The sequence below is a fragment of the Vanessa atalanta genome, chromosome 18 (assembly GCF_905147765.1).
Source record: "Vanessa atalanta chromosome 18, ilVanAtal1.2, whole genome shotgun sequence".
NCBI lineage: Eukaryota > Metazoa > Arthropoda > Insecta > Lepidoptera > Nymphalidae > Vanessa > Vanessa atalanta.
Genome location: NC_061888.1, coordinates 4,529,534 through 4,555,277, shown reverse-complemented (window position 1 = coordinate 4,555,277; position 25,744 = coordinate 4,529,534). Strand labels below are relative to the sequence as shown.

Genomic DNA, 25,744 nt, shown 5'->3' with positions numbered 1-25,744 from the left:
GTGAGTTTAATATATGAAGTATTCATTAAGGATTTAGGGATAAGGACATTTTATATGCTATACAATTCATGGATCAAATAAAAACGAAAATAAGAAAAATGCAAGCTCAAGTAAGCTCAGCACTAATGGTTACGAATTAGTTTTATTTCTTTACAGATTTGTGGTACAACTGGTACAAGAATTATCAAAATTTTCATAATATTTGTTTTTTTTTTATTTACCCAAGTACACATATTTTACAACACAATTATTGTTTATGTTTAACCTAAATAATCGATATTCATAAAAATAAATTTCCATTAAAAGAAAATAGATTATTATATCCGATATTCGAATGTAAATTCGAACGTAAATGAAAAACTAAGTAATGTGAAAATGACTTGTATATTTGTTTGCAGTTAGCTCATAACGAGTAGGACGTAAGGAGAGGCCGAGCCGCCGCGCCTACGCTTACATTTACTTAAACAATTCAATTCATGTGAGTCAACTTCTTTATTTCCATACTGTGTACTATAATAGTAATTTATATATAAGATCATATAATTTTTGTAATGTTAATACATTTTACATAACAAACATCTCCATAGTGTACATACATACATACGCACGTGCTGGCGTGTCGTACATACTATATACAGAGGCGGGCGGGCACCGTCCGCGCTGCTCTACAGTGATCATAGAAAAATTAATGGCTACAGCAATATCATACAAATGAATGACTATTTTCTTAAAATTATCATATCTACTTCGACATCGTTCTACTCCAATATGATTCACTTACCTTTTTTTAGTTTTGATCGTGCCGAACGCATGTAACATTCATAGTCTCCAGTTCGCATCATCGGTCCCGCAGCTATGTATAAAAATCACACTGCCATAAATTTATAATAAATAAATGCCTATTTACACTATGTATCTATACAAAATGATAGTACGACAAAATTACCATTAGTAGCCAGCATCTAGTTAAACCAAAATTCGACAGAACGACTACGGGCGGGCCGGAGCGGCAGCCGGGCCCGCGCACTAAACAAATTACATCTTCGAATTTCACTATTAATTTTTTTTTGTACAATCATTTTCAGCCGAAAGCCGGGTGCCCGATAAATACAATCATCGGTGTTTCGAAATGCGATACAATCGATCATGCATCAATAATACATACAACTTTTAACTTATCGAACGATTTAACAATATTAAAAAATCCTAAAGTAATCTAGTATCCTACGTAAACGAATATAAAATACTAGTACAACAATGACGGTGCATTCGGGACGCGGAACTCGGAGCGGTCGGAGACGTCGGCGGATCCACCCGAACGAACGAATCATTAGAGGTATAAAAAATTAATAACGTCATTAACAAAAATGTAATCGCATTGAAAATATGAAACATAGGTGAAAATAAACCGCATCGCATTATCTAGCCGCCGGAGGGAGTCACTTGGCCACGCCCGCGGCCTGGCGCTTGTGGCTGATCTCCATCTCGCCCAGCCGCTTCCACAGCTCGTCGCGCTCCTTCTCGCGCTTCTTCTCTCTGCGGACACATCAGTTAGCGACAGTTAGCCCTCGCACCCACCGGTACCGACACCCTAACTCTAGCCAACACCGCAAAGCAACTCACTTCTGCCGTTCCGCCTTGTAACTCGCAGTGAGCTCGTCGAACAGTTTTGAGTTCATTTCCATGAAGGTCTTGAGCACGTTGTACACGAGGGTCACTATGGTCTGGTTCCAATGTTCCTTGCTCATCCTATACAGTGCGGGGAACATTATTGGCATTATCACTTGGTTGTTTTCTTCCATGAGTGATAATATATATTCGTTGTTCCAATAATAGAGTGCTCTTTCGGCCACCTGGAACAATATTTTACACACATTTTTATAAAACGGGTCAGAAACGGTACATATACTTATTTATACTTGACATGTAATTAAATAACAGCAAAGTATTAAAATTAAAAAAGTAATTTAAAATATAGTAAGGGAAATAAACCAATGAATATGTTATAAATGTCAATCACCTGGAAATGTGGACTAGACACACATTTTGCTATTTGCCTAAACAATGGCTCTTGGATTTTAACAAATTGTGCTGGTTCAATGACGTCCAAAATCTCTTCGATTTCACCAAGGAACATGACCTGAAATTGAAAAATTACAAATGTTACTAAAAGTATCTTACAGCTATGTTTTACTTTATTTCCAAATTAATCACAGCTTTGGGGTAATTGATATGGGAACGATTAACGATATGGTTTGAGGGGCTGCAAAATATAAAATTACAAAATCGCATTGAAAACAAATCAAATCATACTCGACGTCAGGAAAATCTTACTAGGTGGTAAGGCTTAGTGCAAGCCTGATACGAGAGTTAGTGCAATTACAGACACCAATAAAACAACATCTTAGTTCTTGAAAGTTGCCGGCCCATTGGCGGTGTAGTTGATTGGATAAAATTTATTAAAGTGCCGATTTATTTGGACGGGTGCAATTATTCTCCATCGTGAGGCCTATTAGCTTGACTGCCTAATATATATTTAAAAACTCAGCCATCTTAAGTGACTACATTGTAGACGTTTTGGTTCAATAAAACACAACGCCATATTATTCCATACCAACTGAATATAAAATTCCATGAACACATGACGCAAATATGTGTGCACGTCATACTACGAGTGCAATGTCAATTTTTTTTAAATTTTTTCTTAGACGTATACAGTTTGCTCCAAAATGTCAGCGTGGTTGTAGCTGAATATATTTTTAGCATAGATGAACATTTCTAGAACATACGGCTACACGAACACGAAAATAATATTAATTTGCTCTATTATTTAGTTAAAAAAAAATGTACTAAAAATTAGCGACAAATATATAAAAAAGGAATAATAGCGATGCTCTAAGCGAACTGCTACTTACAGATCAGTAGGCGGCCCGTGTATTCCTTTTAGTCATTGCGGTCACGTTCATTCACAATACTCTCGATGAAATGTTAGGATGAGTACAAACCTCTTTCTGCGAGCATGTCTTGGGCCAGAACTTGAGTAGTCCGCGCACAACGGGCTCGGTGAGCGTGGCGTCTTTCTCGAGGAACTGCACGACGCAGTAGGCGAGCTGCGCGTGGTACAGCGACAGGCACTTCACCTTGTGCAGCGGCAGCAGCACCTTCACCAGGAACTGTTTGTGCTCGCTCTTCAGTGGCAGAGCGAACCCATTTATTATACTGCAAATTATCGTGTTTACTTTAGACATTTCAATATTATATAAAACATATTTGAACATCTCACAACTAACTCTTATTGAGAATATTTTTAAATTTCAGTTGAAGTACCGTTATTTATAGACGAATTCTCAACGTGTTTCTAGAAGAATACTGTTTCCTTGACATCATCGAGGAGTAGAAACGTTGTTACCAAGTCGTTTGTAATATCGAACCGGTATAGTTAATAATATTCAAATAGTTATGTGATGTAATTGCAATAAAAACTATCACGTGTATCTCCTAATTGTATTGTATTCCATCACGAGTCTCCACAGATAAGCAATCCACTAATATAATAACAGTGTTTACCACAACACAACAGGGCCGATTGTTATTCATTTTAACATCTTGGTAACATAGCCTAGGACCTGGATAATTAAACGAGCAAAATATGCGGACGGAGTCATGGGAAACGATTATAAACTATTATATACATTATAAACTATATGAAACAGATTAAAAGGTAACCTGATCGATCGTACCTAATTCCAAATATAATTTAACATTCTGTCTTTAATTGTTTATGCTTATATATTACAGTATGAACGCTGAAAATGGTTTAATATTTAACATCTCATATTCATAATTAAATATAAATTTATTTACATTAAATCTGTTTTTTATTTAAATTTAATTGACAACTCGGAAAACCGAAGATATAAATGAGTAAAATTATATTAAAAAAAAAAAGGATCTGTATGGGTAGTTACAGTAGCGATGTCAAGTGTTTAGTAATTTCCTCGTATATTCCTTTTCTTTATGCTGTATGTATACGACATAAAAGTTCCGAATGTAACCACTCCCATACAGCATACAAGCTAATCTATTTGTATCGCTTGACATATACTTATCCAAAATCTACAGATACGAATTCTCACAACAATTATGAAAATGTTTAAAACTATTTTCGCTCCAGTTTGACTTGTAGGTAAATCGATTTGTAATCCTAATTGGAGATATCATAGAAAATAGATTTAAAAACATGCAGTCTTGACATTGTATACATTTAGTTTGTTTATGTCACTATTCTATGCGAACTGCGAAGCGATAGTCTAGATGTACCTTGAAAGATTAGATAGATGCAATGCTCTTTAAACTCGACATGGAGTGCACTCGTAATTGTAGTTTCATTTATACTTTAAAATACAAAGAATATGTAAAATTGACAGTGTCTTTAAACTAAAAATATTTTTAAATAAGAAATCTAATAAACAAATTAATTAGTAAACAGAAACGGTAATTATAATTTAGATAGACGATTAGCTTGACGAGATAAATACGTATAGTCTATTGGAAGTAGGAATAGACCTAAACAAAACTAAGATTTACTATTTTATGCGATTTGCTAATAACTCAGCTATATTGTGCACTATTAAGAGTTTATGATTAATATATCTTTATTTATAATACGACAATATTACACCTATCTACACATTTCCACATTAATTTTACTTCCATAATTTTAATAACAGTTTCGTCGACGTTCAAAACGCCATTTTTTCGCAAATCCATAGTGAATATCATTAATTAATCAAGCTCTCGACCAATGATATCGTGTCAATTTGCTGTCAAATGTTGTACACGGCTTTTCTCCTCCTATGGTGGTATAATAGAGTATAAATAGTAAGTTGTGCGCGTCAGGATCGAATAATGAATTTCATAGAGCCTATAGGTAAACCGTTTAACTATTAAAGGTTCATACAAACATAAGTTAATATATATGATAAATAAGAAACTTTTTGCCGATTTTCAGGAAGATATAATATATATGTTTAATTGTGTTTGATTATTTAGATTGATTGATGATATCCGATCTGGTCGTAACTTTACATTTAATAAAATTGTAAGTGATTTAATAGTGCTGCCTAATGCTGCTTTTAAAATACTTTTTTATATAATTTGAAATTAAATATATCAAACAAGATATTAGGTAAGAAAATCTTTATTATGACGTAGTAGATTAGTTCGCGAATGTTATTAACATTAAGGTGTATAATCATTTAATTGCTTAATTAGATCAATGTCGAGAGTCAGAAACGTAGGCTTAATTAACATTTCAGAAACAGATATAAATGTAGGTATGGATATAACAACCCTACTTTTTTAATATATCTATACTGATATTATAAAGAGGAAAACTTTCTTTATAATGAATAGGCTCAAAAACTACTGGACCTATTTAAGAAATTGCAACATTCGATAGCTACATTATCCACGAGTAACATAGGCTATATTTTATTTTGGAAAAAAATAGAGTTCCGTAAGATATTTGGGTTTTTCGGACACAAGGTGTAAAAAATCAACCAGAAAAGTTACTTATTTTGCGTACGTTGTCTAAACTATAAAAGATAGAACGTATATAATGAATAGAATGTATAGTGTTATAAAGTTTTCATAATTTTTGCAAAGTTTAAAAAATTCTTTTTCTTACTTCTATTTTTTTTTATTTTGTATGTTTATGGGTTATTTTGATTTCCTTTTGAGATACGGTATCCTGTCACAAATCCAAAATCTACGCGGACGAAGTCGCGGGCAGAAGCTAGTAATATATATAATACTAGCTTCCCACCCGACTTCGTACGAGTAAATTTCATATATGTTACCCCTACTATGCACAATTGAAGTTAAAATTTCAAAAAATCGCGATTGAATTGCTATATTTTCGCAACGAGGCCGTTTTTCTAATTTATAAAAGGAACTTGACAGCCGAAAGTTATCCATTATTCACCTTTAGATTTAAGATTGTGTTGGTGGTTAAAATTTGTCATCCAAAGTTCTTAAATTTTGCATAGCTCTAGGTTGTTGAAACTTAACTTCACAAGTGGCGCGGTAGATTCTGAATTAAAATTATGCAGTTATGCAAAGTTATTCTTTTTGACCACTCATTCCTATCTCGTATAGCAGTTCAGTTACTAAAATATGTAATAATCCTTATCAAGTCGTCTACTAGACAAAATTGTGAGTTGTTAACAGCGCTTTTATAGATGTTAGAGATAATTATAAAACAAACGGTGTCATGTATGACGGTGATGTATTAAGTTGTTTCGTTTCTATTCTCAATATTTTACATTTTGGACTACATAACACAATTTTACCACCATTTTTAAACAAAATAAAGAGTTATTAAAATAACTTAAAATACTTTATCAATCATGGTAAAGTAAATGCATTAGTAGAACGTAGCACGTATAAAGTTGAACTGAATTCGAATTTTTGTTATTAATATTTTGTATATTCTAAAATAGGTATGGTTGATGAGTTCTGTACTGAGTTCAGTTCCTCCGAAGAAGTGCACTACAAAACACAGTAGCACTTAATATAAAAAAAATGAATAGGTAGAGTAAAAGTCGATTTTTAGTGGAAAACAAACTCACCTTCCCAATATTTCAAGTAATTCACCAACGCCATTAAAATGTTCAGTTTCATAGACGAATCTTAGGAAAATGTTGTTAATCTGTTTTCGTATGAAGGCTCGCAGACCCAAGAACTTGCCGTAGATGCGGTGGAGTACGGTCTTGAGGAAGTCGCGCTCGCGGGGGTCCTCCGAGTCGAACAAATCTAAAAGCTGTAACACAATATTAATCCGTTAGATATATTTATCGCATTTTATTTTATTATTCGGTAATGTGTGTTCAAGAATGTATATATAAATCAAGATTGTAATTCTGTTTGATTTTTTTTAAAGGAACTGTAGCAATGTTCCAAGTTAATTAAGGAATTACTAATATTCCTATTTACTCCTCGTTTTAAGCTGAACATTTGTGTTAGGAGTGGGTACGACAAAAGCCCAAGGGGTCAGGATCGATCCTGCGACTTGGTACATCGCTAAGTGGCCCGTAAACCATTGCGTTATTGACGCTTCAAAAATTTATATACTAATATTTCAATGGATATAATTAGAAATAAGTAAACAAGTGCGCCCAAGATTAATTTCTAGTATGGTTGTGTTACAGTTTGAAGGATGAGTGAACCTACCTAATCGCGAGTACAAGTGTCATGTTAAGATCTTAGTTGCCAAGGGATGCATTGACCGTGTAAGAAATGTTTAATATTTCTACCAGTGGCAATGTCACCCATAGAGGGTGGTTACCAATTGCTATCAAATGGTGGCCCATTTGGCATTCTACTTATCTATTTTAAATAAAAAAGTAACAATTTTATTGTTAATTCAAGCTTAAAGTTATAGACAACACGTTCTCAAACATCGAATAGTATTCAATTTTTAATGTAGTAAGTACACCACACACAAAACCGCAACCAATTCAATAAAGCTCTGAATAATTACATAATCTTACAAAATGACAAACAAAACCAAACCATACATCGCAGTAGCACACTCTACATATTAAGATTATCTTAATTAGCAACTCCTATTTAATATGTTTTTTTCCACGACTTTTAATTATATTAATGAGTTTAATCAGAAAAATATATAGATTTGTATTTCAATTTAATGCTTAAAGTTTTCTGAACTTCTAAACATTATAATTTGCAAGTAATTCTTTCATTACGAAATGTCATACAACGCTCTACACGAGTAGACATCGAATGAACGGCGCCCGTCATTGTGACTAATTGTAACTAAACTTGCTCCTGACAGGGTCCGGAATACAAATCAAACGAAGCTGTATTCTTATGATATATGACTAACTGCGTTAATATTCTCCGTGTATTAGTAAACTATCTACACACCTACCTAACGGCCTTGTATTTTTTTCTTTCATTTATACGACAGGTTTTTACATAATAGCAATGCAATTCTAAAAGAACACATCGTATCTCACTCGTGAAATCTTGAAAACGATTTACATGGATACGTTATTTTTATGGGTGTTTCCTTTAAATTTTATATTATACTATACTACTTGAGTGTAATAAGTCAATTTCGCGTTTAACTTTCCGACATTTCGCGTTCGTGTTTTGCGATGAGTTTCAAGTTACGCTTACGCAGTATTAAATATTTTATTATGTATTTATAAAAAATAAATGTTATTATTCAATAATTCTTTAAATATTAGTAACAACACGCAATACATATTTATATTAAATACCCAGTAACAGTTACTGTTTAAATGTTCCATACAATGTTTACAACAACGGCGAAAGGTTAGATAGTGTAGATTTATACGTGATTAAAACATGCACAGAACAAAATGATTAAAGTGTAAACAGTATTCCAGAACGATACTTCATTCCATTCTACAATCAAACGATCAGATTTAATCTCTAGTATCGAATTGTATTGTAAACAAAAACAATTATGAATTTTAAACTACAAAATGTTTTCGTCGAATGAATAAATACAACTACGTCGTCCATATACAAACAAAACAAAAAAAGAGGCTCGAGTGACAGAGTGAAATTGGTAAATTAAATAATAAAACAAATTTATTCATCTTTCTCGACACTTAACTCCCTTTATATTCTCATATTATTCGGAACTTGATTTTATATTCTCCTGTTATTTACGATCAATTATATATTTATTATTTTTGAAGTTTCGCCTCGCTTTGCTACAGGATATGGATAAGATGTTAAATAGCTTATAACCCACCCCGACAATAGGGCTATAAAACGCAAAAACATTTTTAATTTAGTAGTAGTTACAAATATAAAGGCGCTCCGACAGTCAGAAACTCTATATTTATTAAATTAATCTATACTATGACTGATACCTCTTTACGCTTAAACCGCTGAACCGACTTAGATTATATTAGGTATGGAGATAGTTTTAGTCCCAGGGAAGGACATGTAGGATGTAAAATGGAGGGTGACGATTCTACAGACAAAGTTTTATAAATTTGCGCGTGTAAAGCGCAGGTTCAGTTCTAGTAGGTATAATAATAAATTGAGAACTTATCAAAGTATAAAGTTTTATTTTTTATTTGGTTACACGGTACCCTAACAATACACTTATACCGTATTGAAAAAATGATGTATTTATTTGATCTCCTTGTATCACGATAGATTCGTGATCACGATACATTGTATAAATGGGTCAACGCTTCGAGGCAGGAAGTTGAGGGCAATATTATTATTACATATTACAAACAACCCAATAACATTAACCTCGTTGTCTTCACAATTATCGATTGACGTTTGAAAAAACATTAAAAAGGTATGCAATTATTAACGAATAGGATTGACATTTGATGATGCAAGTTTGGTAAATAGCTTTGATAGGAATTAAAAATAAACTGTACAGACAACTTTTTACTTTGTGGCAGTACACTTGGTGGTAGGATCTGCGAAGCCTACTCATCATATATTCATACAAATACTTAGTATTATTGTGTTCCGGTTTGAAGGGTGAGTATGTGAGTGTAATTTCAGGCACAAGGGACATAACTTCTATACTTCCCAAGGGAGGTTCGCGCGTTGGCGAGGTATGGAATGGTTAATATTTCAGAGCCAATGTCTATGGGCGGTGGCTGTCTACATAAATTAAAAAATCGTATGTTCATGTACCTAGACAAAGTTTTGCAAAGAATCTACACTTCATCGTTTGATCATCAAATTCTTAGGTACGTATACTATGATCACGATTTAATTAAAATGTAGGTCAATGGATTTAAATCATTCAACGTATTGACAGAGCGAGGCAAGATCTACTTATTATACGTTCAGACAACATTGACTTGTATGGTAAAGATATATGAATACTTTAGAAACTGTTCTTGAATAAACAGGTAACGTCGCGCAGGAAAGCCTATTGGTCGATTTTATTAAAATGTAGAACCTAGCATCGGCTTGATTAGATTTCCTCGACATAAAAAGTCAACTACTTTATATTTACCCTATCCGTGATATCGAATCCGGAACTGAATGCACATGTAACCGAACAGGCTAACCACTAGACCAACGAGACATTTATAGATATATCTTATAACTATCGTTATGGCCGTGCAATTCCAATTTTCTTAGATAATAATTCTACTGAAGCCTAAAATGCGATACCAGTTCCTATTTCGTTTTCAATTTTAGTTTTGAAGGTACTCTGAAAGTATTATTTTTAATTTTAAAGCAATCAATGAATAACTAATCCTGCTCGAAGACCGACGCATATATTAACGAACTATTTCGACAAGTTATAGAATAAAGATTTTTTAAACGATGAAAGACTGATGTAAGTACATTTATTATTTTTGACAACAATAATGTTGTAATAAAAGTTACTTGAAATAAAATCGTGCATAAAAATATTTATTTTTTGTCATAATAAAAATTATATTTTAACTTGATAGCACTTGAATAACACTCAAAAGTTAGTCTTAATAACGTATTCATTAAATAACAAAATTTCATTTATGGCTATTTTTTTAATATCTCGCTTTAGCTAAATTATACAACTGATATACATATAAATAGTTATGTGTGTAGCGCATAATTATATCTGATCCAATGAATACGACCGACACGTCGTATAAAAATAAATATCTATCCAAAGAAATATAACGAGTCGTGATACCGGGGATTAAATATGAACAAATATTTACAGGGTTGCCGGTTCATATCTGACCTAGGAATTAGGTTGTGAAGGAAACATTGTGTTAAAGGATGTTTACAAAAAAAGACTTTGGTTAGATTTATAGACCATATAGGTACATTTTTACTCGCTATTAGTAATACTTTATATCTTATTTCAAAGTATTTATAGCTGTAATAATAAAGGCAAATGAATAATATATATATAATTATCCTTTAAAAAAATGCCATAAAATTATTACTTTTTCCCTGTGTACAAAAATGCATAATCAATAGCAACAAATATATTGAAGTTACATATGTATTGCATTTTCCTTAAAAATCTATGTTATTTGTGTATGTGATAATAAACGCATAATAATTTAACAACATTGTCGACTAATTTTACGAAAATTAATAAATATAAAAATTACGATGCGGTTTTCCGGCAATCGTAAGTGTATTTAAAAAAATATTACACAAAGAAAAATTCGGCATTAAGTTCAATCTTCGAATTACTATAACGGTATAGTAATTAAGATTAAGACAAAAAAAACTCGACATCGATCGAGTTATGAATTTTTAGTGATAATAATTGAAACCAGTAGCGAAGAACTTTTTAAAGAGTTGTGAACTCAAAGGTTGTCGTAATCCACAAGCGTGGTCTTAAGTAAATAATATATTTTAGTAATAATTATAATATGTATCTTATAGTGATCATTAGATCAACATACACTACTGTGACCATTTTGTGGTAACGACACCCCAATTTATTACAGAGCGCTACTATATGGCTCTGGTTTGTATCTGTATATTCTCAAATAAAAAAAATCTATTCATTATGTTACAATTCGTTTATTATTTATATTTGTAAAAATAGAATGCGGAGGAACTATGTCTCATGACGTTACTACCAAGTATAACCTTCGTCAATAACGAAAATATTTATGAATGGCAACCGATCTCATGCTATTTCACTCGCACCCTACTTTCATCTCTATTGCACTCATAACGATTAGAAAAAAAGTCGGCGAACGTAAATAAGGTTCTATTTAAATATGGGTTATAATTAATTTATGTTAGTAACTTTTCCAACAGAGCCAAAACAAGCTTGAATCATTATTATTATTATATAATTTATATGTCATCAAATTAATATAATTTGAATTCTACTGAAATCAGAAAAGGCTATCATATCTGAATAAAGTATTATATACTCTTAAACTAAAGGCATAATGTAAATGAATAAAATGATATTTCTTTTTTTTAGGATTTTACTTAACCTATTTATTTCCTCAATATAATTATATAGCTTTTTGTTTTGTAATCGAAATGGATGATCAGATGCAGAAAGATTACGAACTCGATCTCCGGCTAGTAAAATAAATTTTGTAAATCGAATTATATAATATAATTCACGTTATTATAAAAATCGTATAAAGTATTGAAAGATCTCTTACAATGTTGGAATTAAAAAGTAAAAATTACCTGCAAAACAAATTTCTGGTCGATGACCTTCTTGCCGATTATGGGTTGAAAGTCAGATGACTCGAGGAAGCGCAGGAAGAACTCGTACACTAGCTGGAGGTGTGGCCACGAAGCCTCCAGCGTCGGGTCATCTTCCTCCGGATCGAAATCGGGATTTTCACTCGGCGGCAAAGTCCGGAATAAATTAGCCGATATCTGTTGACAACATCATCGGGGTCAGTGCATTATGTTCCATTTTATAACCTAGCAAGAAAATAAAATTGACACGATTGGTTCGACCGATTTTATACGAATTGATGATGCACTAAACATCCATTTACGGTTACGGTAGAAATATTATCCAGTCGGCTCTTTCGCCACGCACGCGTTGAGATGGTCTGATATATATGTTAGTTTACTTTTGTATACTATGTCCCAAAAAGAACAAATAAATAAAATAAACTTAAATTAAAATTATGAAGAACTGGTTTTAATATTAATAACATGCTAGATGTTAAAGGAAAACACTGTGAAGAAACATACATGTATTGATGAATTCTGTCACTTTAACCAAAGGTCTAAAGCACTATGTCCCTTAAATAGATGAAGAGGCTTTTTTTTGGAGTAAGATATTTACAGACTGGACTGTTAATGAGTTTTTTTTTTATATTACCAAAATACACCTTATTGTCTTTTAAATCATGCATTTTTGAATATAGGGTATATTCATATTAGTATGTTTTATAATTCTGAAAAAAGTGGACTGTGAAGCTTGGTATATTAATAAGTATTTAATTTTATACTTTTATATTTACAAAATAGACAAATGAAAAGCTTGTAATTTCTATAGTCACATGAGTTCAATGTTAATCTGTCACTGAGTAATAAATATTAGTAACATTGTTGTGAGGAACAAAAGTGATAAAATATAGAAGACGTAACATCTGTCATTTTATGATTACTAATGCTAATTATACCATTCTAAATTTGTTGTATTCAATTGCTACATGGGCAGATTATACTTTTTAATATAAAAAAATAATACTACTACTGCATCTATATTTTCAATGTGTCATGTTTGGTTACTAAAAACCCGTATATTTTAATTTTCAATCTCAAAATGACTTAAGACTTATCATAGTCATATGTTTATAGTAAAATTTATATTTAACAGATAGAATCAATTTTGTGTCATTTATATATCAACAAGATGGAATACACAAATAAAGTAAAACATACTTTAGTGATGGCCTCTGCTACCCAGGAGAGGGATCTCCTGTTAAGGTTCAGACAGTCACCAAAACACCTCAGACAACTTTGCCTTTAGTGGCTACATCTGCCAAATTCCAATGGAACATGCAGTCACCACTTAAATCCTTTGATCCTACTTAGTAAACCATCATTTAAAACTACATATTTCTATCATTCAGTTTATATTTATTAATAAACATTTAACACTAAACTACAATCGTAATACACATAATTGTTGATAAACAAGTCTATTAACCAAATTAAAGGCAGATAAGTGCCTGTTAAGAAACACTTACTATATTCATACCTACATAACTATAACTATTAATTTTCAATTAAATGTATTGATAATAAAGGAGCTTTAATCACAAGTAATTTCTTAATCACTTCCATTAGTAAACAATTTATATTACTTTAATACAAAAAATAAAATATAAATTAAATTTTGTTTATTTATGTGTAAATAAAATTACCTATCAAATAAATATACAAACAATTTATAATAATATTTTTTTTCAATAATTACCATTTTTATGATCTCTGGATAAAAAGGTTCAGTGAGTACTCCACTTCCAGGAGTGATGTACTCTACAAGCTCATTGAGTGTGGCACGCTTGATCTCTTTCCCCTTCACGTCGGCAACAGGATCCATAAAATCAAAAGCTACACAGCATTGCCGCAGTTTGCGAATAAATAGCTCCTCTTGTTCACCGCTTGGAACATCTGAAGGATAAAACAAGACTTTCATTATTTAAATGTACAATAAACTGTCTGCTAAATGTATAAGTCATCATAATTTACATAACAATTAAAAAAAATTTAACATGTTCAACAGAATAGACACTCTGATTTATAAAAGTATTATATTTTATAATTAATATATTATTTAATAATAAACATGGTCAAATCAAAACAAATGAGATGACATGAGACAGTTATGAATATTTGATAATATAAATAGAAATAGAGATATGTGGAAGAGAAAAACATACTGCAGAAAACACAAAATAAAAATGTGAAGGACAAAGAAATTGTGAATATAATAAAATCAGAAACTTCATCATTGTTCATTCATTTATAATTATGGATTTCAATAGTATTTAAGTTTTTAAACACAGCAGTATATTAAGTTTAACTTGACTTTAAGATGTTATTAAGATTACTATGTGTGACCTATATTTTATTGTATGATAGGTATAATGTAGTTAAGTGATTCATCTAAGCTACATATAAATAAAAGAAAATGTAAGGTCTATGATTAATATTGAACATAAGACTTAAAATTAAAAACCAAAAGAAATAACACAACAATTTTAAATTAATTTGTTCTATCATATATAAAAATTTAGATTTTTAGTTATTTACATACTCATTGGTTATTTGGCTAAAAATAAATTATTGTTATTAACATTCATAAATAAAGCATTTTTTTTTTAATTTATATATGAACACAACCTCTAATTAAAATACTAAAAAATAAATAAAGAATAATGCTAATGTTGTTATTTATTATTGATATAATAAATAAAAGTATTATATTTCATATTTATGATATATGTTACAACCAAATATGATTTACTTTTTAAAAATGTTTTTTTGTATTATATATTTCGTTTTTAATCCATATTTTATAACCTAACATCATAAAAAAAAAAACATATTCCAAGTAGACTAAGTCTTATAAGGAGTAAATAAGTAATACAAATTAAAAAAAATACACATATCAGTTAATATCATTTAACCTATTTTTGACAATCAAGAACTGACATTGGTTCTGGTAAAGTGATTTACAAACCTTTTAAAAGGGGCAATGCCTGTAGCTCTACATCCTGCGTGTTGCGGTAACGCGAGGATCCTTGGGACTTCTTGGTCTTTTTCTTCATCGATCGCTTGGCAAAAGGGTCAATCCTATCCACAAACGTTCCCGAAGACATTTTGCTAATATAAAAGTATCCGAAATGACAATAGGTCGAGAACAATCAATGCAAAACTTGTTTTGATTCGGATAGATTCATGATCCAGCTCAATCTACGAATCAAACGCGCACTTGGGGTAAAGTCGCAGCAAAATATTAGAGCCTAAATAAACATTCCTTCGTCACACATGACGGTAATGGAGTGGTCACACTCAGGCCATATTTTAATACACTAAGATTCCACAAGTTACGTAATTTTAAAACGTCTTTATCACAAATACGACACAATAACAAAATAGAATATGTCCATTCACAAAATTAAGTTTTATTTTCTGAGGCGTGTCACTAATACCTGAAGGCAGAAGTCACATATACATACAAGCCTCGTGTAATATCAGCCGGTCAGTCGATGACAATTTAATTTCCCCACAATAATCGTTGAAATATTTAAAGATTTCGAAAAATTAACACGAAAAACGTCAAAATCAATCAAGTATTGTCCTTCTTAGAGTAGTAGAAAACTAAAACGGCGATGACACAGAGCAAATTTTTAACACCAAAAATCTATCACCGTATTCTCGCCATCGCTCACCATCCGTTTCGATTCAGACAGTGAAACAAGACGCATTTTAATGTTAGGCACGAGAATATTTAGATAGTTTGCACTTTCACAAGAAAAAAATATTTATTTCTGCGACTTTTTCCACTAGGACAAACGATCAATTTACAAAAGCTATCTAGCTAAAAGATAATCATCACTCGTTTTGCTGTGAAAACGCCAGCACTCAAAAGTACCTATTTCTGAAAATAGATGGAGATATAAAAATGTTCCGATAGACAATAGAAGTACTCTCAATACTAAACTATTGAATAAAAAAAGCTTGAGCATTGAAATACTGTAAATAATGTATATATTTAATTAATAAGACAATTTATAAGGTTGTTTTTCTTAACAATTAACAATAAACATTATTAAAAACAACTTACGTTTTCATACGGAAACAGTTTTTTATTTTACAAGTATTAAATTTTATGGAAGCGTTCTCATAACATTACACAGATAACAAAAATGTACTTTAAATTAGAAAAATAAACTATGTATGTTTTAAAAGAATTTTAACATTATTGTATCACTGTACTATAATATATGTATGCATATAATAGTTATTTCAAATATACACTCATGAAATTGTTTTCTTTTTGAACAAATGGAATTAATTTTGTTAAACAAGTAAATAACACAAATATCTTACCGCAGATTAGCATTATTATTAAAATTATTCAAAAGAAATAAATTATAAAATCATACAATGTATTTTATTAACAAAATATATTTTTGTTTATTTCGCTACCATCTATTAAATTTATATTCTGTATTTTGAAATTAGTAGTATAATATTTATATTCTGTGTCTTGTGGGTACTTACGTTGAGAAAGTAGCTTTCTAAATTTTTTGGCGTCTTGCTTGCTTTCGAAATATTCAATATCCTTGTGTTTGTGGTATTTCAATAAATTATTATTGAAATTTTGTTTTCCCTGTGAAGTGAGACGAAACTTAAGTTTATTGGTTGCTGGAAGACTAATTAGAAAGCAACATGGAAGCCCTGACAGTTCCGCCATGAATGCAAAATAAATAGAAATTGTGGAGGTTCAATAAAAAACTATTTATACCCTTTAATTATCCATTAAGTATTTTCACCATACTTTAATTAAAGGCTTATTTCAGTTATTTTATCATACGATAATAATGTTTTAAGTAATTCTAGTTTTAAAACATTCTATGATGCGCACGACGCACTGGCTGAAGTTATTAACATTCAACAATATTTGAAATTTGATAATATCAGTGATTCATGTCTGAATTCAATACCGACTTATTTTATTAAGCATTGTTTGCCAAACATTTATTGTTATGCCACTAATAATATAATTTCTCTACCTTATATATTTTGTTTTTTGTTGTAGAGACAACAAATGTTTCCTTATTTGACAAATTCATTAATAACATTCAAAAAGCGACACCACCTGTAAATACAAGTAGTGTCCTATTAATAGAATTATAATATAACTATTAGAATATTAATAGAATAAATATTCTATTTTACATATTGTAGGAATTTATATTTTGGTCTAACTTGTTTCAGATACTAGAAGTCAATTAAGACGGGCTAGAAACTTCACAATGTTGAGAGGTGGGCGCGGTGGCCGTCACAGTCCAGAGCTGTACCCCCACACACTCAAGTGCTCTAATGCAAGTGACACTAGCTCTGCATACAGTGGCAGTGACACCATGACTTCGGTACACAGTTCTTTAGATATGGACATGGAAGTAGATCTATCCGGTCTCTTAGAGTCTATTGTAGATTCGGATGAGGAAGAAGATTTGGAGGAAAGCATGGACAGTTTGACTGTCCGAGATGCTGTTAGAGAATGTCTTGAAAAAGATCCAAGTGAAAGAACTGATGAGGATATAGAAATTCTTCTTGAATTTACACAGCATTTAAAAGCTTTTACTAACATGACCCTTACTGTTAGGAGGGCTCTCTGTGCTGTCATGGTTTTTGCAGTTGTAGAAAAAGCTGAGACTGTTGTGATGAATGATGGTGAAGAACATGATTCATGGTCAGTTCTCATAAATGGTCAGGTTGGAATTGAGCATCAGAATGGAGAAATAGAATACCTTAATGTTGGCGACAGTTTTGGTATGGCAGAAGCTACATTAGAAAAATTATATCATAGAGGGGTAATGACAACTAGATGTGATGATTGTCAATTTGTTTGTGTCACTCAAACTGATTACTACCGCATTTTACATCAAGGCGAAGAAAATATAAGGCGTCATGAAAACGAATGTGGTGTTTTAGTCTTAGTTACTGAATATAGAGGAGCTGCAGGAGAATCAGGACACCAACAAGGACATGTCGTCATTAGAGGAACACCTGAACATTTGATGTTACAGCTCATTGAAGACAATTCGCGTGATTCTACTTATGTTGAAGATTTTTTATTGACTCACAGAACTTTTATAGAAAGTCCTCTGGTTGTTGCCAAACAGTTGCTTGCCTGGTTTTCTGAACCTTCAGTCCGTGATAAGGTAACACGAGTGGTATTATTGTGGGTAAATAACCATTTCACAGATTTTGAAACAGATCCAAATATGATGGAATTTTTAGAGGAATTTGAGACTGTGTTGGAACGTGAGAAAATGGAAAGTCAACTTAATTTATTAAACATAGCTTGTTCTGCTAAGGCAAGAACAAGGAATGTTACATTATCACGCCCTTCACGAGATGAACCACTTAATTTTACCATTTTAGGAGGTTATGAGAGAAGATATGGGATTTTTGTTTTAAAAGTAGAAAAACATTCTAAGGCTGAAGATGTAGGATTAAAAAGAGGAGATCAAATTATAGAGGTCAACTGTCAATCTTTCCAACATGTCAGCCATGCGAAAGCAATGGAAATTATAACAGGATCAACACACTTAAGCATCACAGTAAAAAGTAATTTATTAGCCTTTAAGCACATGCTGTCAATGCCAGAAAACTCTCCTAGGCAGAGAGGTTGTGCCAATATGGTTCGTTGGCAAGCTGATCCTAGAGCAAGATTATCTACTGCAGAGCTACTTAGTGACGACCCTATTACACTTACACCAGTTTTCCAATCTCCTACCAAAAAACCTCAACCACTTAACATTAAGAAAGAAACACAAAAAGGCTTTATGACTTTAGGCCCTAAAAGAAGATTACAAAAAGCTTTAATGAAGATGAATATTCTACCAAAAAATACTATTACTGATGGTATACACAGTGATGATAGTATACTTTCTAATTCAGAAACATTAAACAAAGCTACTAGCACTTCGTTCTATAATTCGCATAGCAATCCTGACTTAATATCTATATGTTATGATGATTACCAGTCTTCAGATTATCCTGAACATGTACTCAAAGTATACAGAGGTGATCAGACATGTAAATATTTGCTGGTTCATAAAGAGACAACAGCTAGGGAGGTTGTAATGCTTACTTTACAAGAATTTGGTATCACTGATCCCAGTTCGAATTTTTCTCTTTGTGAAGTATCTGTTGCACAAGGAGGTATTATAAAACAGCATAGACTGCCAGATCAATTACAAAATCTTGCTGAACGTATTGGCCTCAGTTCCAGGTATTATTTGAAAACAAATGGAATAAGTGAAACATTAGTACTGGATGAAATGGCACCAGAACTTCTGAGAGAAAGTGTGGTACATTTTTTGCAGTTGAATGCTGTTGAAGTTGCTGTTCAATTAACTTTGCAAGATTTTTGTATATTTCGACAAATAGAGAGTACAGAGTATGTTGATGATCTCTTTGAATTGAAGAGCAGATATGGCACACCCATGCTATCACAATTTTCAGGACTTGTAAATAAAGAAATGTTTTGGGTTGTCACTGAAGTGGTCAATGAACAAAATCTTGTAAGAAGATCAAAAATCATAAAACAGTTTATTAAAGTAGCTCGACACTGCAAAGAATGCAAAAATTTTAATTCCATGTTTGCAATCATATCTGGCTTAGGACACGGTGCTGTATCCAGATTAAGAATGACTTGGGAAAAATTACCTACAAAATACAACAAGCTTTTCTTTGATTTACAAATGCTTATGGATCCTTCACGAAATATGTCGAAATATCGGCAACTAGTAACAACTGAACAAGGTAGATCTCCAGTGATTCCATTTTACCCAGTTGTTAGAAAAGATTTAACGTTTATACACCTCGGTAATGATACAAAGGTTGAAGGTATGGTTAATTTTGAAAAATTGAGAATGATAGCTAAAGAAGTGAGAACGCTGACAAACATGTGCAATGCTCCATATGATCTTCTTACACTATTGGAGTTGGGCAAACAGCCACCTTCAAATGCTATGGTAGCTTTGAATCAACTCACGACAGGCGTTCAACAAGGTCAAGTTACTGTAAAAAGAAGGAAAAAGTCATCAAATGTCCCTAACCCTAAAAAAATGTTTGAAGAAGCACAAATGGTTCGTCGCGTCAAAGCGTATCTCAATAGAATGCATGTTGAAACAGATGAAGAACGTCTTCATGCTTTGTCATTAGAATGTGAAGGCGCTGGTCCGGCACCAACGGTACCACGTAGACGGCATCCTTCGCCATCTTTGTCAACAACCAGCAGTGCCTCATCAGCTAGTGAAAGTAAGAAAAGCTTTGCTGGAAATAAATTTGGAGCTGCTTCTCCCCAAGCTGTTCGAAAATTATTAGCTTTATCGGAGCCTGCTAAAACAAGGCCGCATCAACCTAGACCACCACCATCAGGTCCTTCGCCGTGTTCGCATCGACGTGATGGTACAGGCCCAGGTATATGTTGCTCGCGTGCAGCACATGAGAGATCACATTCTGATACACCAACACCACTGCCAGTCGATTTATCAGCAGAAAGTAGTAGCGTGACGTCATTAGTAAACTTGCCATTAAGAAAAACTGGTTCAGCTACTTCAAGTGACAGTGGCCACGGGTCATGTACAACGGCCCATTGCGTGAGGCCGGTTCCCCCACCTAGAATGCCCTATACATTAGCCGCACAAGTGGCGCGCTTAGAGCGGCTAAGTCGTGCGCATTCACACGAAGGCGTCACTCGTTCTTATGATTATTACCACGATGCGCCAGATGACGAAGATGACGATCAGCAGGTTTCTGCTGTTTGAAATTTTAAATACTCTTATCAATATCTATTTATATAGATTTGTAATCTCACTTGACGAATAGAAAGCACGAGTTACATACGTTTTTCTTATACTTTAATATTTAAATCATGTATGTACCCTTTACAATTAAGTTTAAAGACTGTATAATTTTAACATTTTATTAAAACCTGTCCTAGTGTTACATAGAGTAAATTTAATATGCTATAAGCCATGCCTCTTAATTATAATTATTAAAATTATTGTGACCCCACCATGTTCCAGTTATATTATCTAGATATTTTTAATGTATAGCATTGTAATGGTGATTTGTTTCATATGCGCCTTTGGTATTTTTACATTCCGTTGTTTGTATATTTTTATAATTTTCATTATTTATAATACGCAACTTAGACCAAATAATAATTAATGTACCTTTTAATATTTACGACTCAAGATTGATTTTGAAATATTTGTATGTGGTAGTATTTTTTGGTAGCTTTGAGGACCAATAATGAGTTTGAATGGTATTTCTTGTGGTAGCAATTTAAAATTTGTTTATATCTGGATTTTAATTAATAATTGTAAATGTAAATAATAAAACTATATAATTAAAATAATTCATATAATGTTTATTTAAAACTTATAAATATCTTATTCAACAGTTATGTTGTTGTCAGTAATTTTGGCATTCATAGCCAAATAAATATATGATTAAACATACATTTTCTTTTAATGTACACTAATCTGTATATGCACAAGTTATCTAAATTGGGCCAAGTAGTCATGCTCGAGCGGGTGCAAGTTAGGTGCTGGAATGACAAGGCTGTGTAAGGGTGGACCAAGTTCTACTTGTTGCATGTCTTCCAAAGTCGTTGCCATAATTTTCTGATCAAGTGATCCAACTCTCGATAAGCCAATTGCTAAACTATCTACTGCTATATCTGTAACAAACATAACATTTATTTTTCAATAAATTGTTTAAGAGTAATAAAAAAATAAAAAAGATTAATTCACAATTTTATTGTATGAATGATGGTTTTTTTGTCCGAGAAGACTATTTAACTAAAAGAACATCAAATGAATAAATTTGTTTAAAACAATTAATACAATATTATTGTATTATTGTTCTTTGTCTCAATTCATTTACTGGGACTTGTATGATAAATATTAGTTTGTACTATGGTGTTTAAACTACCATAGAAAAACTTACCAGTCTTTTCTGGAAGGTTATTTATTATTTGGACTATCTGTCTGGCTGCTTCTTTGACTGACATGAATTTGGGCTCCATATACTGACGTATCTTCTTTGTTAATGATTCTTCTGTAGGTTCCTTTACCTTAATATCTTAAATACAATAAAATCATTCATAAGTATTTGAGATGAGGTTGAAAAAAAAATTTGTGATTTAAAAAAAATATAGGTTTCACTTTAACATTTGAGGTATAACAAACCGAAGAGTTTATATATTATAAAAATATTGTATAATATAATGAATATAATTAATTCATCTATAGCTTTTATTAATTATTCATTACTGAAATACCTAAAAGGCACAGTGTGTGCAAATTTCTCTTGTAGTTTCCAAGTATTTTATCAAAAAAACTATCTGGTTTCCAATTGTCTGTCCAATATGGAATTGAAACTGTTTCGCCAAAATGATAAAGTTGCAGTCCACAACAACTCACGGCATTCATAATAGATGCATTATGAACAATCTGAAATTAAAAGACAAAAAAAATTAAAGATGAATATTAAATCAATTAAAAAAAGTGAGACAAGTGTTTTTAATATTCGATCAACGCTCCTATAACAAACCTGAGCATTTGCATGATTGAGAACCTATAACAATTACTAAAAAGTAGTAAAATTTTCATAACTGAACCTCATGTCATTGTCAACAGAAGGCTATGTTAGAGTAGGTGTAGTAAGAATACTAGTATGCAGGAGGGCTATATTAATAATCAGTACAGTGTAATTAGTGTGTAAACAAGACATCAATAGAGATCAATAAACAGAAAGCAATTATTTCAGGATATACTTAGAATAATTAAAATATATATTTTATGTTAGATAGCCCATTTATTAAGGAAGATTATAGATTATTTGACATTACCATGTCTCACGATGGCAATTTTCTAAATTGTATGATACCTGTGTTTCAACTTCAAATTCTTTAGCACGCAGAAGCATGTCTGTGTGTGTTGTGGCACCTAAGGGATCACCAACTACTAAAAGAGCTATATCTTTTTCTTTAGCTTCTTTCAAAATATCATCAATATTACTTTCACAGAGTTCCCGATCTGCTACAATCAAAGGTCTGCCATAAAACTTTTCCTGAAAGGAAAGTACATTTTAATTACTAATTAATTTACAGTTAAAGTTGTTAATTTTTTGTGTGCTTATTGTTGTTGTTACAAATATGAGATGTATTTAAGCATTTTTTTTAAATCTTTTGAATATTAATTTTTATGAATCCACGATTAAATTAAATATGTTTATTAAAATCAAACCTTTTTGTTAATATGGCTTTTATTGTGTCTTTCTGTAATTTATACACTAGTGGGTAGATTTACTAACCTTAATTAATTTTATGTTGTATGGACAAACAGTAATATTTTACTGTGTAATTAATGAGACTAGGTGATAATTATTGTCATTAGGCACTCAAGTGCACGGCACAATTAATAAAAAACTTGAACTCACCAAAACTTCCTTTCCTACAGTCAGTATAGAAGTATAACCCTCTAATAAAACTTTATCACATTTTTGTATAATTTCCAAACCTTTTACAGTTATATCTTTTGCGTCACCAAGACCTAACCCAATTAAGTAAAACATTTTGTGGAATTAAATATAATTAGAAATTTTTATTTAGTTCTTCACAATTCACATGTGTACAATGTGTTTACATAGTTACATACCTACATAGTTCATACATACTTCATATTAAGATGACACTTGACATTGACGTAACTGATAACATAAAAATATTGACAAACACATTGCCATAAAAACATGTTTACACAGATGCGACAATAATTTTAGTCAAGTCTTCTTTGCTTTGCATCGTCTATTGTTAGTAACTAACCATTAATATGAATAAATACTTAATGTATTTTCTATTCGTTACATTAATTCCAAAATATTTTTTGTTCTTAAAAACTAGTTATGGAACTACAATCTTCAGATTGTAAACTTTTTAATACCTGTAAATCTTTAATTTATCAAAAAATATTCTAATCATCTATAAAATTTACAGCTGCCACCTGGTGAAGATTATACCTCATATATTACAATATCCTTTATGTTAAAACTTATTGTAATTGCACTAAAAAGAAAGCTATTAATATCAAAAAAATATCGAACAAGGTATAACACTAGTAACCATAGTGGTAGATGGTTAAGTACTCTGTGACCTGTATAGTCTGTGTACGTCATTGTCAAACTCTAATGTCAATAAAGTCATTGTAAATTATAAAAACGCTTAAAAATCGAAACGCAATAATAATTTAATAAGCTTACATACAAATACAAGGTAGTAAAAAACATGCCGTTACCTCCTGCACTCGCTGCGCGTCTAGCTAAACGAGGCTTAATAAGGCCAAACACAAACAAGGATGCGTTAAGCGAATCTCCTCAGACACAAGTAAATGAAGAAATTATTGCAGAAGATTACGATAATAAACCCGATGAAGTAAGCTCCAAGGAACATTTTTGGGAAGGAATCGAAGGTGTAAATGTCGATCCGATTAGAGGCCACAAGGGATGCCCTAACAAAAGTAATATTTATCATGAATGTTCCAAATTTTGTGTTAAAACATGGAAACAAGGGAAATTTACACCGAGTGAAAAGTACTTGGAATTAAAGAAAAAAGTATTAGAAATATGGCCGTTGCCACCCGGCTGGGAAGAAGTATATGACGAAGGAACTGGTCATTGTTATTTCTGGAATGTTCACAACAACATTGTTTCCTGGTTACCGCCGACACATCCTCGAGCTGTGCCAAGTGAATGTGCTGCACATTTACGTGAAGAACGATTATTGAGAGAAGGGGATGAGAGTGATGATAGCAGTGAGGCTTCTGATCAGGAGGTACCGCAACAGCATTACAAAGAGAAAAGACAAGAACGTAAAGAGCGAGACAGAGAAATGGTACATCATAGAGATAAAAGGAGACATAGAGTCAGAGACAATGATTTGGACCCAATGGACCCTGCTTCATACTCTGATATTCCTAGGGGTAACTGGACGGCGGGTTTAGATGCTCATGCTAAAACTGGAGTTGATTCAACTGCTTCAGGATCATTATATCAGATGAGGCCTTATCCAGCACCAGGAGCAATTCTTGCTGCTAATGCTAAACAAATTTCACCACCTCCTTCTCCACATTAAATAAACTTCCAAAATGTGCTACTTTATAAGTAATTTCATCATATTTGTATTTCAAATAAAGGATTTATAAGTCTCTAATTTTTTATTTCTAAGTTTTTTAAATACTTTTTATACACTTTTAAAACTGGCATGGCATTTTATTTGACGAATTAAAGATTTTTTTGGAAATTTATCACCTAAGAGTTAGAATGAAGGTTCGTCTGGAAGTTCATCATTTTTTAAAGTTATAAATATGGATATGATTTTATTTAGGCTTCTGTTAATAAGGAAAAGACAGATTAATGTGTTTTGGAAAATTCATAACCC

At 31.9% G+C, this 25,744-nt stretch overlaps 4 protein-coding genes across 4 annotated transcripts; 2 read left to right on the top strand and 2 right to left on the bottom strand.

Moving 5' to 3' along the window:
• Nucleotides 1-473: 473 nt before the first annotated feature.
• LOC125070731 (serine/threonine-protein phosphatase 2A 56 kDa regulatory subunit epsilon isoform) lies at nucleotides 474-16,155 on the bottom strand. The gene is made up of 8 exons (XM_047680675.1): nucleotides 15,236-16,155; nucleotides 13,967-14,163; nucleotides 12,211-12,405; nucleotides 6,633-6,823; nucleotides 3,006-3,219; nucleotides 2,021-2,140; nucleotides 1,624-1,853; nucleotides 474-1,536 (listed from the first exon to the last, which is right to left on the bottom strand). Exons 1-8 carry the CDS (start codon nucleotides 15,372-15,374, stop codon nucleotides 1,440-1,442), a joined length of 1,383 nt encoding a protein of 460 aa, XP_047536631.1. The 5' UTR covers nucleotides 15,375-16,155; the 3' UTR covers nucleotides 474-1,439.
• A 614-nt stretch (nucleotides 16,156-16,769) lies between these two features.
• Nucleotides 16,770-21,613, top strand: LOC125070765 (rap guanine nucleotide exchange factor 2). The gene is made up of 2 exons (XM_047680721.1): nucleotides 16,770-17,003; nucleotides 17,500-21,613. The coding sequence occupies exon 2, from the start codon at nucleotides 17,538-17,540 to the stop codon at nucleotides 21,063-21,065; it is 3,528 nt and encodes a 1,175-aa protein (XP_047536677.1). The 5' UTR covers nucleotides 16,770-17,003; nucleotides 17,500-17,537; the 3' UTR covers nucleotides 21,066-21,613.
• A 39-nt stretch (nucleotides 21,614-21,652) lies between these two features.
• LOC125070766 (diphthine methyl ester synthase) lies at nucleotides 21,653-23,990 on the bottom strand. The gene is made up of 5 exons (XM_047680722.1): nucleotides 23,749-23,990; nucleotides 23,197-23,379; nucleotides 22,589-22,760; nucleotides 22,255-22,389; nucleotides 21,653-21,985 (listed from the first exon to the last, which is right to left on the bottom strand). The coding sequence occupies exons 1-5, from the start codon at nucleotides 23,881-23,883 to the stop codon at nucleotides 21,804-21,806; spliced, it is 807 nt and encodes a 268-aa protein (XP_047536678.1). The 5' UTR covers nucleotides 23,884-23,990; the 3' UTR covers nucleotides 21,653-21,803.
• A 496-nt stretch (nucleotides 23,991-24,486) lies between these two features.
• LOC125070790 (polyglutamine-binding protein 1) lies at nucleotides 24,487-25,511 on the top strand. The gene has a single exon (XM_047680762.1). It carries the CDS (start codon nucleotides 24,593-24,595, stop codon nucleotides 25,436-25,438), a length of 846 nt encoding a protein of 281 aa, XP_047536718.1. The 5' UTR covers nucleotides 24,487-24,592; the 3' UTR covers nucleotides 25,439-25,511.
• Nucleotides 25,512-25,744: the final 233 nt, after the last annotated feature.